The 14,718-nt window shown below is 36.0% G+C and overlaps 1 protein-coding gene and 1 long non-coding RNA gene across 11 annotated transcripts in view; one reads left to right on the top strand and one right to left on the bottom strand.

The window, feature by feature from the left end:
• The window catches only part of PDE5A (phosphodiesterase 5A), a 65,222-nt gene that overhangs the window by 5,602 nt on the left and 44,902 nt on the right, over positions 1-14,718 (bottom strand). For all 9 annotated transcript variants that reach the window (XM_062574030.1, XM_062574032.1, XM_062574039.1 and 6 more), the window contains exons 12-20: positions 14,432-14,578; positions 12,119-12,244; positions 9,981-10,075; positions 6,500-6,587; positions 5,264-5,364; positions 5,089-5,166; positions 4,142-4,205; positions 3,160-3,234; positions 2,587-2,670 (exon numbers count right to left, since the gene is read on the bottom strand). In XM_062574030.1, the coding sequence (XP_062430014.1) occupies positions 2,587-2,670; positions 3,160-3,234; positions 4,142-4,205; positions 5,089-5,166; positions 5,264-5,364; positions 6,500-6,587; positions 9,981-10,075; positions 12,119-12,244; positions 14,432-14,578 (858 nt within the window). The remainder of the gene's footprint in view (positions 1-2,586; positions 2,671-3,159; positions 3,235-4,141; positions 4,206-5,088; positions 5,167-5,263; positions 5,365-6,499; positions 6,588-9,980; positions 10,076-12,118; positions 12,245-14,431; positions 14,579-14,718) is intronic.
• LOC134139538 (uncharacterized) overlaps positions 1-14,718 on the top strand; it is a 68,015-nt gene that overhangs the window by 20,623 nt on the left and 32,674 nt on the right. For both annotated transcript variants that reach the window (XR_009958195.1, XR_009958196.1), the window contains exon 2: positions 414-544. This is a non-coding gene — a long non-coding RNA (uncharacterized LOC134139538). The remainder of the gene's footprint in view (positions 1-413; positions 545-14,718) is intronic.

Here is a 14,718-nt window from a genome sequence, read left to right as displayed (position 1 = left end):
AGTGGTTCTGTTGACTTTTGGAATGAAATAGCCCTACTCAAAAGTGTGAAGTGAGAGCTTAATAATTTGGATGTTGCTGAACAGACAATAAGAGTATTTGAGCCTACTGATTCTACAAATTATCTTATAACTTAGAAAAATATTACATAAGGACTCCACTGAATTGTAAAGTATATGGCATTGATCTTCATAGTTCCTTTTAGCTTTATAGGTTGCTTCATTAGTTCCAGTAAATTTGATTGAATTTTTCTTGATTTTTGCCATTATAAGAAGAACGGAGCTCTCAAATATCTCTGGGATATTCCTGTTTCATTTATTTGAATACATCTAAACATCATTTAAAAAAGCTGAACGATACACTTTATTTAAAATAAAAAATGAAAAGAGTGAAACATACTTTTTGTTTTTTTCAGATTTCAGAATTTAAAGGGAAGAGATATGTAGACCACTCAGCTTAACTGCACTATTCATCTATGTAACATAAGCCACAAAACCTCTTCAGTTCATCTGGATTTGATTTATCTGAATAAATCTGAGTAAGATGGTAAGTAGTTAATTACAGTGCCACCCTGGGCGCTTATCTCTTACTCCATTGTACGTTAAACTCCTACCAACTGGATGAAAGCCCATAAAAAAACTCAATGGAAAGGTTGTAGTTACAAGCCTGTTAATTGTTTGCTTTTATAGCATTAGGATATTGGAGAGTTAACTGTGTGCTCATTCATTTTCAAAGTAACATTGAATGAAATAGTTTATATATTCTACCATCTATTACCCATTGAAGAAAAAAAAAGAAAATCATAAGCAGCTGATGTTCTCTACCTGTACTCCAGTCAGAATAAAAAGCACTGGATCAGCTCAGAACATAACCTTTCCTTGGATTTACCAGTACTGTTACCTTAAATATTAATTACCACCACATACTTTGGTCTAAAGTTCTTCCTGCCTGGTGGTTTCTGTCATTTCCTCACAAGTTCCCTGTTCTCTTTAGTCCTCTCTGCACCTACTGATAAATCATGTAATCTCTCAGGTTAGGACACATCTGCTAACATACTCTGAGCCTATATAAAGTCACAGACACTGCTACACCCTCCTACATGCTGTTTCAGTTCAGGTGAGACTTTAAGACAGGATGACAAATGAGAGTGCTGCACTGAAAGCTGTAAGAGGCAAAATGATCTGAACCAAAAGGTACTTTCTAGAGCCCAGCTAGTGGGTATAACATCTCTGGTCTCAGAGGAGGGAGAAGACTGTAAACATTTCTCGGTAGTTTCATCTGCTAAGCAGGAATGGAGTCGTATTCTCTGCGGCATAACAAACTTGCAGTTTTAAAGTGGGGGCACAGCAGTTAGAAGTTACCCAAAACCTTATTTCTTTGCAGAATTGTACCGGGGTTAGGTGCAATCTGGACTAGTACCATTTGGTAACTGTTGGTGTGAGATGCAGTACATATTTCAGAATAAATAATCGAAGACTTTCTAGTCTTTTTCTATATGGAAAGGTAAAGCTCTCCAGCAACAAAAAAAAAAAAAAAAAGTTCAGTCTGAAACCTGTTTAGGTTTTCTGTTCAGAGAATTTTCTGTTCCTAAGGTCTGTATCTTTGCACAGTTATTCAGTCTTTTTTTCAGTGGCCTACCTCCTCCTGGAGAGAGCTTTCTGAGGATTCCCAGCAAAGACAGCCATATTTTCCTAACAAGCATTTTCTACTGCACAGAAAGATATGTTTTAGGGGCAGCAGCTAGCAGCTCCCTCTCTTTCTTCTACCCTTGTTTCCTTCCAGCTGGTAGATATGAATTCTTTTTACAAGGATTAACTATAGAAGAGGGCAAGATTTGAGCAATCATCTTGTTCTTACCTCCCGCTGGAAGACTCTTAGAAGCAGCCCATCTATTCCTCACCTTTCAAATCTCAGTTCTTGTAGAATGCATGCTACAATCTCAGGCTTTCACCTTAGTGCTTTGCTGGTTTAAAAGATTAGAAACTATTATGTTTTGTTTCACACTGTATCTGACCAAATACCTACTTAGCACAGTTTGTGTCTAAGATGAAAAACATTTCCAGTTCTCTCATGCATTTTTTATGTGTGACAAGAAGAGAGAGAGAAAAAATGGATGGGGAATTTTAAGCTAAGATGAATTTCCTATATATAGCATATCACTTTTTGCATGATGAATTCAGAATGCTTTAACGACTGTTCTTATATGAATTTTATCAGTGCAGTAGATGGATATTATTCTTTTCATTGTTAGCAAAGCATTAGATATTTGTGACTTTCCCTAAAAGTCATAGCAGGTCACTGGCAGAATCAAAAATATAACCAAGGGATCTAACACCCAGTTCTCAGAGCACAGTATTTACTGCCTGGTTTAAAATATATATATATAACATCAGACAAACATGTCATTAATGATAAATACTAAAATAATCACATCCATGAAACATATATAATATATAACAAAGTATTTTGTCCCTTTTTAGCCAAGGAACTACAACAAACTTGATTCTAATTTTAAATCTGCAGTTACTACAGGCTACAGTGAGCTGTTCTGGTTTTAGATATTTGCAATCCTTTCTTATGCACCCTACCTCATACAGCTGTAAACAAACAGCATCTATGAATCCAACCTGCATGCTGGGAATTTTATTTTTCTTCTCTCTGTTCATTAGATCCTGCAAATAAAAGGTAAATAAGCTCTATATTTAAATACATTAAATAAAAAGAAAATTCAAGAGAAGGCTTGTATTATACAGGAAAAGCTTAAAAAGCACAGTAAGCTTAGCACAGCAGGGTATCAGTATGTGTGTTATGCTGGTAATCTGACTGCATGACTGGCCTTCAGAGCTTGTCTTTGGACTGGCAGAGGAATAGACAAACTTACCTGCTTAGGATAGGTCACAAATAGGCACCAATCTAGAAGTGTATTTCCTACACAATTTAGCAGTAGTGGCTTGGAAGAAATAATGGTGTGTTCTTTTGGCTTGAAGAGAATGAGACAGTGTTGGTGTTTGTGAACCACAGAAGAAAAGTGTCTACCAGGAAGACAGGGAAGGAGTTGGTCCTGTGCTCTGGTCTGGCAGAAAAGCTTTTGAAAAGTGTGTGAAGTCCTGTTTGTAGGAGTCATTTTGAAAGAGGTGATTCTGTGTGATTCTCGCACTTACTGTTGGTTCTATGTTGAGTTCTTTCCGCTCTTTATCTCCTTGGTCAAAGAACTCTGTAGCTACAAGCTCAGCAATCTGTAAGAAATTTCACACATTGAGAGCTATGAAAGTTTAATTGCTACCTATGATTGAAACAGTTTTCCTGTTCAGAGCTTCTGGCCTGTATGATGAAGACCATATATATAATAAGAATACATATATGAAGTATAAATACTTCATGAATTGTCTCATGTCGATGCATAATACTGTGGGCTTGTGTAAACTGTACTACCAAAGCTTACTTATGTATTAGTTAAATCTCAAAATAATCCTGCAGGGTACAGATGTACAAATTAAAACATACAAATGTTAAGGGCTGTATTTTAAATCTAGAACTAAGAGCAATGATTTTCAAGTCACTAATTATTTTAAATTACCACCTTCTGGATATTCTACCTGTGAAATATGATCTCTTGCACTTAGGCACCTGCTGTTTGAAGAATCTGCTTAGGAGACATATTTGGAGCTGCTTTTATTGAGACTCTCCAGTTTAACAGTTAGCTTTTAGAATTCTTCTTCACACATCTGTGCAAAAAAAAAATGCACTTACATGTGCTGATGTTTATTCTGACAGTACAAGCAAATTGAATAAATGGCTGGAATATTTGATATCTTGTAACAGTTTGCATGATAAACATAGACAAAGGTCAGCTAAGTAGCACGTCACATTAGTTGACTGCCTTGTGGTAACACAGAAATGTTCAAAATAACAAAAAGCATCCTAATGTACCTTCAGATTACTGCTAACAGGATGACATAGTAAATGTACAGCTCCTGCTGCAAAAACTTGAGAGAGTCTTCAACCCCCATCTAGCTCTTTGAGGGATTGCTTCCTAAGGCTCTGCGTTCCACCAATGCCTTTACAATGAGGGAGACTAGATGGAAGAAGCAGAAGCTATTATGTAGCGCTTATATTTAGGAAAATTTAAAATTAAGCATATACCCGTTGCTGAACTGGCCATGGTTTGGTTATAGCTGACAAATCACAAGCAGTCATCAGCATTGCTCTGTAGAAAAAAAAATAAATCTATGAATTATTGTACTGTGAAACTCATGTAGCCATCAAATCAAGTGATTAGTAAATAGAGTATCCGATTTCAAGGAAAATCAAAGTCAGATAAAACATGAAATTAAAGCAAAGTTATGAAGATGTCCAAGGTTTGATAATGTGTTAGACTTTCACCTGTGTGAAATGAGCACACAGATATGAGCAAATCTAAACTATCTTATTTGATGGATTCACATGAAATGAATCATTTCATTTGCTATTGGAGAGATACCACATTTATTTGCTTCTGTCCTTAACAGTGACTGCCATCTTTGTTGACAGTTCCAGTATGAGGGCCAAGGACTGAATTAGAAATTGACATAGAATATGACTAAACTAGACTGATTTTTAAAGGCACTGAATTTGAAATGGGGTAGCCTGCCTTTCTGAAACAACCTAAGTAAGCCTGCTTTTTCTGTAGCTATGCAATGTAAGATATGTCTCTATTCTTAATCTTTTTCTTTTCCACTGTCAGAAACATATCTACTTCAAAACAAGCAGTCTGTCCTGAATCTTTAGACTGTTGGTTTCATCAATCCAATGCTTAAGGATAGTGTATCCACAGCAAAAGAACAACAGGGTGCCTAGGCAGGAGTCCTGCACTCTTTAGGAAGAATAGAAATGCTTATGTAACTCCACATACTATTCACCCAAGTTTATTACACAGGCTACAGAGTCAGACCCAGGAACAGGAACTCATTCAGTGATGAATATCACCTGTGCCAATTTGTACTGGCCCAGAGTACACAGATCTGCTGGTTTTACAGAAATTCACGGCAATGTGGTACAGAAAATCTGGTGCTTAATATTAACCAGCTTTTTAATCATGTGCATTTACTTACAAAAATAGCTCCTTCTGCATAGGATCTTCCCAATTAAATTGCTTCTTCCTTAGAAGTTCAAAAAACTCTCCCCTCCTCCTTTAAAATAAATAAAAACAAGAAAAGATTTTACAGCATGCTGACACAATCCAAACATACAACAAATACTGTCCAGCCAAACTTGCTTCTAACTTACTTTATATATAGTGCTAGGTCTGTGGCAAGAATTGCTTGTTTTATCATTTTCAGTGTGGCCTTGTATTCTTCAATGGAAAGACTGCTGAGAATCTGATTTCCCTTTTAAGAAGACAAAACCAGTGTTAACAATAAAGTGGGCAACAGCTCACCAGTATGCCAAAATATCTCTTAAATGCTGAATCATTCTTCTTTGTTTACTGGTATGTGGTGTTATACTTTTATCCTGCTTTGTTTGGTAGATTCCCCAATTAAAAAATAAAAATTCCAGTGTTCTTGAGTACTGGCAGACAGCCCTGCAGCAGCAGTGTGATAACTGACTGTATTACAAAATGAAACTGCAGACAGAGCAATGTCAAAGCCTGTTAAGTTAATTTTATCCACCAGAAATAAATGCTAGAATCTGGTTAGTGGCAAATTTCTTTCTTTCCTTTCCACTCCTGAAGTACAGGACCTGTGACAGATTCTCATCCCTGCTTATAAATCTCATGTAAATTAAAATATTTTTCTTTTATTAAGCAACATAAATAACAAACCATTACATTAAAAGGTAAGATCAGCAGCCCACTGTGAAATCAAAGCATTATAGAGCTGGTGGGGTGGCAATTTGCCTCTGCTTTTTTCTATATTTTCTTGTCTGAATAAGAGAGAACTGCTTACAACATTAAGGACGCCAAAACTACCAAACCTGTGATAGGAAGTGAACAGTGAAAATATACTGCTTTGAAATGATTGTGCATGCTGAATAACTGGTCTTAGAAGTAATTAATAATATAACAGAAGAAGAATGTGGTTTTATTTGCGTATTTAGTTAACTTAGGTTTGGCTTCACTTTGGAATGTCAATATTAGCAGTGTTTGGTTTCGTCTCATCAGAACTGCTTTGTGTATATATAGGCCAAAATGTGTTTTGAAATGAAAGCAAGGACGTGGGTTTGTATGGTGATTCATAAAAGGTCATGAAAATGGCAACAAAGCCTTTTATTTCCTTTGGTCCAAGGAAGCAGGTACTCAAAAGGATATTAGCAAAGCTTCCCTTATCAGGCAACACTTGGAAAAGGTTTGGTGGCACTCAGAAATGGAACTGTATTTTCAAAAGTGCTGTATTTGTTTTCTTTACCCAAAAAGGAATAAAGTTCATTTAGGAATGTATAAGGATGGGAATCTATCCAAAAGCTAAAAATAAAAGTGAAACAGGGAACAGCTTCCTTCAGTATGCACAGAAATGAGGCACTCACTGGACTATTCAGGATCATAAGGCATTGATCAAAATGGTGATGCTCCATGATTGAGTGGCAATACAGTTGAGCCAGTGGATGTTCACTTCTGAGGAGCAGAAAAAAACCCCACACATCATATTGAAAAATCAAATTAAATATATTACTCACCCAGAACTAATTCCATCTAATGTCCTTGGTATCAACTCACCCTCCAAACATTTATTCTTAACCAGTTTCTTTCCCCCTACTCCTGTGTAACTAGCCAAACAGAATGAATACATTTGGAGGGATGCAGAGGGATTACAGATACAAAGACAAGGCTGTTACTTTGTCAGAGTGCTGACAACTCTAGCTTTTTACCATCTGTTACCTGTAGAGACCACGGGCATACAAGCAGTGAGAAAATAATATACAAATTTTAAAGAGCAAAAGTTCATGTTTAAAAAAGGAGAGGTAACAAGAAAAGTTCCTTCACAAGCAGAATTTGTTAAGTCGCAATTTGTGTGCGTGTGGCATTTTAGACATGTGCCTAGCATATTAGTCAGTTCAACTACTAAAGATGCAAGTAATAATGCAGACCTATTCCAAAGCCAACTAGTATCAACGGAAAACTTCCTGCTGACCTCAGTGGGCTTTGTTGCCCAAGAGTTACCAGATTATTGTGCTACTAATCTTAGTGATAATGCATTTGTCACCACTCTTCATGACCAAACTACTCCAGTATCATTACCTTCCTTCTGCCCTAGTGCAAAATCCAAAGGAAACAGGATGTCAGTTGTACTACAGGCAGTGAAAAACAGCAGTGAAAAAAGCCAGCTGCGGGAATGCAGAATTTAAAGCTATCTAAGTTTATAACATAGAATTTACTGTGTCAAGTAGCTTTAGGCAGAAGCTCCTCCTCTCTGAGGATTTCTATATTTTCTTCCCCTTCCTCACTGCATAATGAGGTACTTAGCTTTTGCTGCTTTATCTTCATTTTTAACCCCTGTTCCCACAATGCTTATCTCATCTCTTTAACTGATTTGGGATCTTGGAAGTCTGTTTCACTGCTGATCTTGATTCTAGTACTATAATTATAACCTGACCTATAAATGTTTAATCGTGTGAGAAATCCTTTTTTTAGCATACAGTTCCACGGGACTTTTTATATGGTTAAGGATCATTCACATGAATAAGTGATTGTAGGATTGGGTCTCTATGTGAGTGACTGCACACAGGGACTCATATAAAAGACAGAAGAGGAGACTCCAGGGATTTAAACAGCACAAGAATGAGAGAAAGATGGAAAGACAAACAAAAATGTGGAAAGGAAGATTAAAGGATGCAAGTCCCTGAGGATTATGGGCTGGCTGCCCAGCACCTCCTCTGAGACCACTGCAAAAGTAGTATAGCACAAATAACCGTATGTGTTTCTGTAAGGAAAGAAAGTGTAAGATGGTGCCAGCACATCCTGGGTTTAATTCCCATTGAATTAAATGGGATGCATACTCTGTCCTGAAGTTCATCCTGATCGAACAGAGAAATACATGAGAAAAATCTTAGGTTATCTTCCCAAGTACTGCACCAAACTGGGCTTGCTCAGTACTTACAGACTCTGTTTGTCTAGGAAGACACCAGTGCCGGAAATAAACTCGGGTTCCTAGTTCTGTACTACATGGCATTTCTGATAAGCCATGACGCCAGGCCAATGGACATCATTGCTTTCTGAACATCGTGGTTTGGTTGTACAGTTTTCATGTGCTGTACTTGCTGTCTTTACATGTTGGTTTGGAAGAAAAACAGAACAAAAACCCTGCATGTCTACTAAAAGACCTTAAAACAGACCATTTCCTGTAATTTTTGCTACCAGGACAGTTTTAATTTTTGAAGCTCTGTTGCTTAAGAAAAGAATCATGTGCCAAGTATCCACTCGACTTGTTTCCAAGTAAGGAACAGAAGGGATCCATTCCTGGAAAAATAACTTTTCATTTAGATATAAATGAGGGATTTTAAAAACAAGATTCATGGAACTGTTTGTATTGAAAAAGAATTATTAAGTTGTAATCATCTCTACTTTACAGTGTGTGTGAATGTTAGATTTTGCTGTCTATGACACTTTCCCAGGACATTTTTGAGAAGAGATGACGCATCTCCAGATGTTTTCCAGGAAATTTATTTTTAAATAAATAAAGCAGAAAATAGCTAACTAACTGGTTCAAATTGTTGCAAGGCTGCAAGTTACTGTATTCCCCTATTAGGGAACTAGAAAAGGTCACTTTCTTTCTTTTTTTTTTTTTTTTTCTGGCTTTACAGATTCGACTTAGTATTATTTAGAAGATACAACTGTTAATAATATATCTGAAAGGCAGGAATTTATCTTGCTTCAGCTTACTGAATACTTCCAGTATGCTCTGCCTCAAACAATATTTTCCTCCCCTAGTGTCTTACTTTACACACAGCGAGAACAGCAGACCACTTCTTCCAGAGGTAGCTTCAAAACCACTCTCCAGCTCTGCCAGAAAGAGATACAAGTATACGTTTCTGGGTGTCTTTTCCCCATCTCTGGTAAGATTAGGACACACTGCCATATCCTAGTAGTTACATTATAGCCATGTTTAAGCCAAGTTGTTTATTTAATCAAAGAATCATATACTTTTATATGTGGAGTTCTTTGAAGTGAACTAAATTCACTGAAAAACACATTTTGTGCAGAACTTAAACTACTAATAAATTCTAAAAAGAAAAGTATTTTAACCTAAAAATTAAAAGAGAGGAAGATTTCATAACAGTTGAAATGTTTCATTTTGATAACTTAAAAGTGAAGTATTCTGTTTAGTAAAAAAAAGTTTTGTTTCAAGTTTTTAAAATATATTTTGTCTTTTTGCTTTGCTTTCACTTTGCTCAAAGTTAAAAGGGAAGAATACAGGTAATCCCAGAATGGTGAGAAACAGTCATGCCTTTTTAATGTGATTTTAAATATATATCTTATCCAAAGTAATTTCAAATTCAGTAATTTCAAATTCACGGAAAGCATGGCTACATTATGAGTAAAAGAATCAGAGCTCCAAGTTATACGAGACCCTTTGTATCACTGAGATGGCTGCAAATCCCAACCCTGTGATGGCACAGAGCAGATGGCAAACAGGTAGTTGGGCAATGAACAATTGGTGAAAAGCTGCATGTTTTCTCCTGTGTGAAGTCCCTTAGGAGCTGCAAACTTTCCCTACATCTGTATGGGAAATAGGACATATCTTGAACAGGTGCTAGGAGATACTGCCCCTGCACATTCTACAGAGAGTCTGCTTCATCTGCCAGCAGCAGTTAGTGAACTCAGTGAGGTTATACATCTTCGCTTTGTATTGTTTAAATATGTCTGACTGTATTTGCACTTACTGCTTTGCAAAAGCCTGCTCCTTTGTGCAGCTTCACACTGGCAAATCGATGAGGCTGTACTTCATTTAGCTCTCTGCTTTTGGTATTCATTTGCTTTTATTTAACTCCTCATCTCTGACTGGCTTACCTTTGAATATAAGAGTTGTTCACTCCTCTGTGATCCAAATCATGGCTTAGAGTTGCTATCAGCAAAGCAAGTGTTTCTAAGTCTGTCAGTTTGCTCTGTAAGGGTAATACAAGTGAATTAGCTTTGCATTAGGGATTTATTGTACACACAGTATATTATATCTGTTGTCTTTACCACAAGCTATTGACAATTCTAGCCCAAAGAGGACAAGGACCTACAATTCTATGTTAGGAATAAGGAGTTATCTTTTAAGTTGTGATGCATAGTAATAATACCTCTCCATAGGCCTCAAAGCAGCTTAAAGAGAGAAGTAATATAGTAGCCCTATATTACAGATGAGGAAATTCATCCAGAAGAAGAGGAAATGACTTGCAAAATGTCACCTAGCAGGGAAGACAGAGCATCAGGATTTGTTTTTTAATTCTGGTCCTTGAGTTCTAGCTCAGCTCCTGTATTATTTTAAAGGGGTTATGCTACATTTCCTGAACTGGTATTAGAATCCATTATACAAGTGTCCTCAGTATAATCAGAAGAGAAAAACATCACACTCTTCATTGATCACTGGGCAAATAAATTAACAGACGCTTAAAAAGCAATTAAAAAAAATACTAGCTGACTCATTATTAACAGTTTACTAATAGAGCCTCAACAAGGATTAGTCTGCTAACAAACGAGAGGTCACAATTTCTCTTCCATGACTATGTCATATCCTTAATATTGATTAATAGTATTTTATAGCTGTATTATTTAAATTTGGTCAGTAAGAGGCAGAGGCTGGGCAAAGTTGCACTATTTATACAGGATTTTTTTAATGGGAGAAGAATAGCAGGCACAACAGTCAGTACAGAAATTTGAAGAATGGCTGGTGACAGCATAGCCATTGCGGGGGAGGGTGGGGGGGGGGGGGCGCGGGGATTCTACTCTGCATACAATCGAATCCAAAACTTCTGTGGAGTTGTATCTGCTTTCCAGATAATGAATCCTGTCTTTCACGTAGTCAAAAGACAAATCATTTTGGAAATGGCTGATCTTATGTTTCTCATAGGGAATTTGAGTCCCAGTGCTTGCTTTTCCTCCTGGACCAGAGCAAAAATGAGAGACTTATGTTCAGTGCAGTTTCTGACTCCAAAATCTAGGCAATGAAAATCAGTGGAGTGAATCCAATGTAGTTAGGAATGAAACAATTTATGGAAATCACAGTGGAGACTGACAGGAATCCAAAAATAGCAAGCAACCAAGTTATCAGAATAATCTGAGATTACTAGAATACACACAGAGCAAAACTGCTGTGCCCATTTCTTTTCAATGCGGAAGGATCCTAAATGTGTATGTCTTCGTCTTTTCCAGGCTTTTTATTTATTTATTTTCTGTTAGGAAGCGAATGCTTCTTCGTTATTGGTATTGATCTTTGCTCTACAAATAGGATTTATCTTCTCATAAGAGATAATTGTAAAATAGGATAAACCATCTAAGATTAACTATCTCAGATCAGTCAAACTGAAGAAAAATGTTAATTCTGAATAAGCAGAAACATTTTGTTTTCTTCAAGGAAATACAAAAAAACATATTCAAGAAAAATCTTGAACACATTTTTCTTATTTTGGAGGTTATCTACCCCCTGCAATATTTGTAATAAAGAACCATTAAGTTGTTTTTGAAATCATAATTTGACTTAAGTGGAAGGTTGAAACATTGTTTAAAAGCATTGAAACAAACACTTCTTCACTTCCAAAAAGCGTTCTGTTATTTGCCTAAGGCTGTAATCAGCTTTGTTTCTGCGTCTAATGAATATTATGAGGAAACATCTTGAAATAGGTCCAGTCCTTTTGTTCTACACCTTCTTGACTTACAGCATAAGCATTAACTTTAAAAAAAGGACCTAATCAAGTGCCTTATTTGAGATATTCCCACTGGGAGTATCCATCTGATCATTCCCAGAGGATCTGACTGAACCCAAGTACATAACATGATAACAGTTTAACAAATCAAGCACTTAAAGCCAGAAATCTTTGGCAGAAATACTTTGATTTTACTAGCAAAACTACAGAATGATACTTACTGAAATCACAATCAAAACTATGCATCATTACAGCAACCTTTAGACAAAAAGTTCTTAACATAGAAACAGCAAAATGTACCTGAATTTTACCAGATTTTAAAGCAGCAAACATGCACTGGGCTGTATTAAAGGCATGTCTCCAATTGTGATAAGCAACATTTTTCCGATAATTTTTCTTTACACTTAAAATCCATCTGCAAAGAACCTTTAAGAAATAGTATTATGTTATTAACTGCAAAATATGTTAGAATTTTTTCTTTTTAGAAACAGACCTATTTGAAACCAGACCATCTTGAAAATTTTCTCTCTTCAGGGAAAAAATTTTCTTTTACCTCAGTTAAGTTCAAATATGACATAACTGGGAACATGGATAAGAAGAATATGGTTACAGTCACTAATTTAGCCTCTTCAGTAAGTATCGTGGGTGGCTGTGTTTTTTACTACTGAGGGCTAGATGTTGGTGCCAGATGCCCCACTGTTGATCCAGAAACTGAGTTATGTTGAGCTAACTGGGAGGAGAAAATTCCTTGTTTGTAACCATATATTTCATAGAGGCAATTAATTCTTAAATTACAGAGCTCTCCTAAGAGCTGTTTTGAAAATGAACATGTTTTTTCACTCATATCAGCTTGTTAAAAGACAAGCAGAATTGGACTTTGGAAAGCAAATAAGTATGATATAAAGATACTGATTACTATACTGCATGTTAGGATTTTTTTTTTAATATAGGAGGAAAATATGTCCTGGCTGCTTTATACAACAGAATTACAATTTGTGAGTTACACTTTAGTTTTATGAAAGTGAAAAGTATAATGGGGAGATAGTATTTTGGTGTGTACTGGAACAGATCTCTTAGCTTAAATGGATACATCATACTGTTGTATATTTTATGCTCTCTTAGCATCTAGTTTGTTTAAGATAACTTTTTTTGATCCTAGTGAAAGAGTCATGTTATACTGACAGAAAAGGAAGTCTAATATATGTCCATCCACACAGAAGATTCTGTGTGGATAAAAACAGCAATATTCTGTGTCTTTCTATTGTTAAAACAAAAAAACAAAAAAAAAACCAAAAAAACAAAAAAACAGGAGTGTTCTGCTACTGCAGGTGGTTTTTTTTAGGTCTGTTAAGGAAAGAGGAAAGTGTAGCTTCAAAACTGTTAATGCGCTATTGTTTCTATTGAGACATATAATTATGTGTCTATTGTCACAGTGTTACTTTGTTGTTGCCAATTTATTAGGATTACTCCATTAGGAAGCTGAAGTCCAGCAATTTCTGGGAATTTTCCTGCATTCTGATAATGAATTTCAGTGGTTTTATTGAAGAATACATAAAGCAAAACTAAATCATTTAAAAATGAAGTTGTATGCAAGCAGAAATCACATGTACTGGTTGGAAGAGGCCTAAGAGATCTAGTCTACCTCTGGGCTCAAAGGCAAATTACAAATATCTATCTCAATCACCTCTGATGAAGATGTATCTAAAACTAGGTCTGTTGGCAAAAACCTCTAATGGAAATTCCACGGCCTGCATAAATAATCCATTTCAGTCCTTACTATCTCTGTAAGTAAATAAGTCCTCCTAATATCTAATCTAATCATTTTGGAGAGGAAAAGCTATGATAATTATATCTTTTCCAACCTTTGGTGGACATAAGAGAACAATCTATGTAACTGTCTTCCTAACAGCAATCTTTCACTTACTGAACAGTTGCTATTACCTCCCTCCTCAGTATGGTATTTTCTAGAGAAAATCGACCTAATTAATTTAACTTTTCCCCAATCCTACATTATTATTTCTCTTCTCATAATTTTTGTAATTAATTTCTATATTTGTTTAAGTGTGGTACTCCAACATGTGTCTCATCAAAGATGAGCTGTGAAATAATTACTCCATGGGCCTTATATACCACTCCTCTGTTAATAAAGAATGAAATTCACCCTTTTTTGCTGCTGTGGCATATTATTGACCTATGCTCAGTTTTGGATCAACAGTAGCCCTGAAATGTTCTTCTCTATTACCACTCCCTATTGTTTTGCTTACCATTTGGAATTCATGCATTTGATTTTTTCCAAAGTCTTTATTAATTTATTCTTGCTGATTTTGAAATATTTGTATACATTTTCAAGCTCACTGAATTTTAACAAAGTCCTCTACCTCCACTCTCCAGATTTCCTCAATGCATTTTTTAGTCCACCATTCAAGTTACTAATTATTCAGTAGAACTGAACTGAGAAGAAACCCCAGTACTGCCACTGGAAATCTCTTCTCAGTTGGCTATCTACCCTTTAATACAGATTTTCAATTAGTTGTGCATCCACTGTAGGCTTATTTCATTATTCTCCCGATAAGTTGTCTCATTATGTGAAATAACATTTGACAGCATTCATACCTCATGCTTCATTTGGAAATTTTGCACCAAGTTGAGGTCTGTGAACATTCGAATTGTACACAGTGTTGTTTCAAAATCTGATAGCTCAAAATCACTGAAGCTGAAGTCAGTTAGGTTGAGAGATTGTGCAGATGGTACTACAGCAGCCTAGAGAAGAATAAGAACAACACTTAGCACTGGAAAGGAGAAAGCATAACATAACCAGAAAAAGAGTAGTGTAATGTTAAATTTTACCTTCACATTATGCTGAAATCTGGTGATTTTTCTTTTGATTCATCTTTCTTTAA

This window comes from Rhea pennata, chromosome 4, assembly GCF_028389875.1.
Source record: "Rhea pennata isolate bPtePen1 chromosome 4, bPtePen1.pri, whole genome shotgun sequence".
Taxonomy (NCBI): Eukaryota; Metazoa; Chordata; class Aves; order Rheiformes; family Rheidae; genus Rhea; species Rhea pennata.
Note: the sequence above shows the minus strand (reverse complement) of the source record. Positions and strands in the feature narration are given on the sequence as shown.